The sequence below is a fragment of the Papilio xuthus genome, unplaced genomic scaffold (assembly GCF_000836235.2).
Source record: "Papilio xuthus unplaced genomic scaffold, Pxut_1.1 DF827680.1, whole genome shotgun sequence".
Lineage (NCBI taxonomy): Eukaryota > Metazoa > Arthropoda > Insecta > Lepidoptera > Papilionidae > Papilio > Papilio xuthus.
The window spans coordinates 4,225,194-4,230,529 of record NW_013530969.1 but is presented as its reverse complement, the minus strand read 5'-3'; the positions used below and the strand labels follow the sequence as shown (position 1 = coordinate 4,230,529).

General features: G+C 36.6%; 1 protein-coding gene across 1 annotated transcript; it reads left to right on the top strand.

Annotated features, from left to right (window-relative positions):
• The first annotated feature begins 4,361 nt into the window (after positions 1-4,361).
• Positions 4,362-4,991, top strand: LOC106117492 (salivary glue protein Sgs-3-like). The gene is made up of 2 exons (XM_013311839.1): positions 4,362-4,441; positions 4,523-4,991. The coding sequence occupies exons 1-2, from the start codon at positions 4,387-4,389 to the stop codon at positions 4,963-4,965; spliced, it is 498 nt and encodes a 165-aa protein (XP_013167293.1). The 5' UTR covers positions 4,362-4,386; the 3' UTR covers positions 4,966-4,991.
• Positions 4,992-5,336: the final 345 nt, after the last annotated feature.

Genomic DNA, 5,336 nt, shown 5'->3' with positions numbered 1-5,336 from the left:
CAAGACTAAGATTACTTGACCTTCATACATGTTGACTACTAGCAGAATTTTAGTTTATGCTAACAAAATACATATTTCACCTTCTTGAAAATATGTAGTTTTTAACCATCATACTGCGCATACTGAAAAAAAAAAAGTTTATTTGATTTTTAACCAAGCGATTTTGCTAAGCTAACCAACCTCTGACTATACTAATATTTCTTACGAAATGTTCATGGCAAATACATTTTCTATATTCTTAATAAAAAAAATCCTACTTTTGAACCAAGAAGTTAGTCGTCATTTTTCAATGTAAGTTTTTTATATAAGTGGGTTTATATATGTAAATGCCGTTGTGGCGGCCTAGAGCCTATCACATAAACCGATTTGACGAGTGAGATGTCATTCCATTGGTCATCTTCCCCAAAATGCCATAGGCACAAAACACATACAGTGGACATAAAAAACTGAAATTCTAAATTACTGAAAAAAATTATGTCTTGTTCAAACCTCACTAGCTGAAATTTTTTCTTTACAGCTTAATCGTTTTTTCTATGTTTTTGAGTATGTTCCAAAATGCCAAAGTGCTGTTTTTCAGTTTATTTGGTTCAAATTCAAAAATATATGAATTCTCAGTTCTAAAATGTAACCAATAGATGGCGCTATTTTACCCATTGGAGCGTCAGTCAGACGGTTTTTTTTAAATGAAGGTTAGGTCATAGTCATTACGTTAATAACATTGATAGAAACGATTTGAACGAAGCTTTTTTCGAATTGAAGATGTGGGTTTGAAATGAATGTGACATAGAGGCGAGTGGCAAGCGGCACATATTGGAACGGTTTTACATCTATAGCGCCCTGGGCGAGATTTCTATAGCGCCCTTTTTTACCATGTCCAGGGCGGGAGGAATGTGTCAACAGGTATTTATTTATTTATTTATTTATTTTATTTATTTACATGGTAGACTGACAGCTAGAAAGTAACAATAATAGACACAAGATAGTTAACATATAGCTATTTACAAGTCTACACTTATAGCAATAGCTTAAATAATTTGACAGTCAGCACATGAGATATAAATACTTGACGTTTTTTTTTTTTTTAATATAAATATATATTCAACCACCGCTCAATTTATCTGAAAAAATCCAGGCTTAGACAACTCCTCGCTGAGGACACACTAGTTGCAAACTAGTCGATATCACACTTCTTGCACAGTGTGTTGAAGCTGGAGCTCGCACGCACCACACACGAGTTCTGCCTGTAATTAGTTGACGCGTACGGTATGCATATGATGGGATTGTACCTACAAGATTTGCTAGGTACACTAAAGTTGAATTTACATAGCAATTCCGGACAGTCGATATTATTTTTTAGTATTTTATGAACAAACATGAAGTCGGCAATCTCACGACGATTCATAAGTGGCAATAAATGGAATTTCTTACAAAGGAGGATATAGTCTTTAGAGTGATAAGGAAGTCTTTGGTGAAAGCAAAGGAACTTTATAAATCGTTTCTGTATATTTTCTAACCTATCAATATATTTATGATATCGGGGATTCCATACTTGCGACGCATACTCCAGTTGACTTCTAACATATGTACAGTATAGTATTTTAAGAGTCTTAGCTTCAGTGAAGCATTTAGCGAGTCGCATAATAAACCCAAGCGACTTGGAGGCATTTTTGGCAATAGTGTCAATATGCATATTAAAGAATAAATTGTTATCATGATGAACGCCCAGATCTCTGGTGTCTGTGCATCTAGGCAGGTTTTGACCACCCAGCGTATAGGAAGTATTAAGTGCTATACGTTTTCGAGTATAAGTAATTACCGAGCACTTCAAGGGATTAAGATCGAGTTTATTTGTCGTGCAGTAATTTTCCAGTCGACTGAGATCAGCCTGAAGTGATATCATGTCTTCAAACGATGATATTGTGGCAAATATTTTCATGTCGTCTGCGAAACACAGAAGGTTTGAAGACTCAAGACAAGAGGCAATGTCATTCACGTATATCACAAATAAAAAGGGCCCAAGTAAAGAGCCTTGGGGTACACCACTAGGCACAGTAATCCAATTTGAAATGTAGTTATTTAGTACCACAGCCTGAGATCTATTGTTTATATATGATGAGAGCCACCGAAGTAGGTCTCCTCTAATGCCTATATTGCAGAGCTTACGTAACAGTACATCATAATCTATACGATCAAATGCTTTGCTGTAGTCGGTGTATACTACATCTACCTGGTTGCCTCTGTCCATAGCTTCGGTAAGGAAATCATTAAAAAGCGTGAGGTTAGTGACAGTAGATCGCCCTCGCAGAAAACCGTGCTGAAATGGAGTAAAAGACGAAGCTACGGCCGAATATAATTGTTCATGCACAATTTTTTCAAAGACTTTGGCGATAACACAAAGCTTTGAAATAGGCCTATAGTTACTTATTTCACTTTTAGGACCTTTTTTATGCACAGGCGTGATGTACGCAGACTTCCAGATACGAGGAACTACGCACATTTGAAGGGACTTTTGAAAAAGAAGTGAAATAGGCAAGGATATAGTCGAAGAACAATTTACAAGAAGTTTGGGTGAGATGTTATCTGGCCCTGCCCCTTTCGATAGGTCTAAATTGCGAAGTATGTTTTTCACTTTGTCAACTTTCACTTCCACGCTACAGATGTCTGAATGCGGTGATATTGATTGGGTATTTGAGGGTGAGTTTGACTTTGCATTTTGCTTTGACTGATTAATGTTACACGAATTTAGAAAAGACGTATGGAAAGAGGAAGAGAATGCCTCACAGATTGCTTTACCATCAGAGAAGGTTTCATTTTTGTAGACAAGAGTACTAGGGACAGTAAGCGAGTTGTAGCGGTTTTTAACAAAACTCCAGAAAGCCTTGGGATTCTTTTTAATAGAATTTTCACAGAGATTAATATAGTTTTGGTAACATTTAGCTTCCATCGTTTTTACTCTGTCACGCAAAAGCTTGAATGATAATTCATCTGATTTATTACCATAATTCTTAAATTTTTTAAAGTATTTATATTTTTCTTTAATCGTTTTTATAAGAGGCAAGTTGAACCACACCGGATATGTTTTATTATTAATCCTTCTACGGGGAATATGTTTATTTTGAAGGTGAATTATAGTTTTATTAAAAAAGTCAACGGATTCATCCACTGTCCGTTGTGTAAATTCTTTATCCCAATCGATTAAACCAATGTCCTTGTTAAGGGATTCAAAATCTCCTTTGCTGAAAATATAACGCATACCTGGAGCACAATCTAGAGGTGGCAACAAACTGACTTCGGTGTCAATTAATAATGCGGGGTGGTAGGCATCAATAGAAACAAGAGGTTCAGGACACTCCATTACCGAAACTGAGTAGTTCGAGAGTACTAGGTCTAGAATTTTACCATACTTATTAGTCACACCATTATACTGATCAAGGCCCATCGTGCTTAATCCATCCACTAGCATAACTTCATCACGACTAGAGTAATTCTCAGGAGCAAAACATAGATTATTAGATCTCCATAGGATTCCACTCAAGTTGAAGTCGCCTATTACCAAAAATATGTATAACAGTAAGAGACTGCAATTGGCAGAACTGCGCAGCCCTTTTTGCCCAGCGCCCCCATATTTTCACATATTTAAAAACCACTATAACTTCAAATTAAATTAATTAATTATTGTGACCTATATATGTAAATTAACCGAGAATTCTAAACGAAACTTTGACTATAACCCGCAACGTAAGACCTGCAGCGCCCACAAGGGGAAAGACTGATATGTATGTTCTACATCTATGTCAAATTTCAGAGCGATCTCGACAACTGTTCTGAAGATACTTTTTAACAAACTATTCATTCATCCATCAATCCAAACATTCGCATTTTAATGAGATTACTGATTATTAGGTAATAGACTTAAATCTCGAGGCCGCAATTCATACGTTATTTTAGCATAGCAGAGAACTTGCTACCAGCTCGTGCCTCCAAAATATATTGACGATGACAATTACGAAGTAAGTTTAAGTAATGAGATATAACAAAGTAATGTACTATAACATCTGTGGCTAATCGTACCTACAAGTAGTAAGTGCAATTTCCATGCTTTACTTATCTGCGGTGTAACACTGTCATCTCAACAATTAACTTAAATGAAACTGATTTAATACTAACAAAGAAATTATTGATAAGCATTTTTTTATTAAAATTAACAAAAATGATAATTTCACAATAATGTATTTATAATGTCTTTAATACCGCTAATAGAATATTTATATGATTCCATTATAATTATGCCAAATGTTCCAAACTAAACGATTTTGTATAAATACAGTGTAAGTACAAGTAGAGTCACAATTCACATCAGAGCTTCACAGCACTACAACAATAGTCATGTTCAAGACAACATTGTTCTCCGTTCTTTTGTTGGCTTTGGCCATGCAATCTGGTAAGTTATTCTTGTTTAAATATTGTACCTTCATATTTTGTACTTTCGATGTCTTTATTTATTGGTTTTATTATTTTCTAGTAAATGGTAAGCCAGCATGCGGTTGTGAGAACTCACGGACGCCTCCGCCTTCGACTCTGCCGCCGTGTCAGCCGGCCACGCTCGAGCCTTGTGCCCAGCAGGAGGTCAGGACCAGCAGCGCATGCGTCATCACAACTGCTCCCAGAGTACCCTGCATCGAGCAGGCGACACCCTCGACAACGACAACAACGACCACGAAACAGCCCCCGACCACAACCACCACCACTACGACAGTAGCGCCCATTACCACGACGGCCGCTCCCAGGACTGACTGCTCGAACGGTGACATTTACCCCTATAGTGTGGGCGGCTGCAACCAGTTCCTGATGTGCCGCAACAGAGTGTACATCCTGATGGTCTGCCCGTCGGGACTCGGCTTCAATTTCCAGAGCAAGAGCTGCGAGCGCTCCGACATCGTGCCCGCTTGCAGTGCACGTATCTAATTTATAGGAATCCTTTTATGATTAAGAATGTCCTAATTAATATTTATTTATTAAATAAAAAAAGGTTTCGTTATATGTGTCTTTGAGTATTATCCATCTAGACTCAAAATTACTTGTGCTTCATACATGTTTACTACTAGCAGAATTTTTGTTTATATTAACAAAATACATGTTTCACCTGTTAAAAAGTTTATTTAATTTTTAACCAAGTGATTTTGCTAAGCTAACCAACCTCTGACTATACTAATCTATCTTACGATATGTCCATGCGAAAAAGTACATTTTCTATTTTTTTAGTAAAAGAAAACCTACTCAAACGAGTCAAAACTCGGAAGTTAGCTCTCATTATTCAATGATTACAATAAAATTTC

Excerpts from the sequence above, each read along its gene's own strand:
- LOC106117492 (XM_013311839.1), top strand. The coding sequence starts at position 4,387 with ATGTTCAAGACAACATTGTTCTCCGTTCTTTTGTTGGCTTTGGCCATG. Across the intron at positions 4,442-4,522 it reads GGCTTTGGCCATGCAATCTG|TAAATGGTAAGCCAGCATGC; the intron begins GTAAGTTATTCT and ends ATTATTTTCTAG.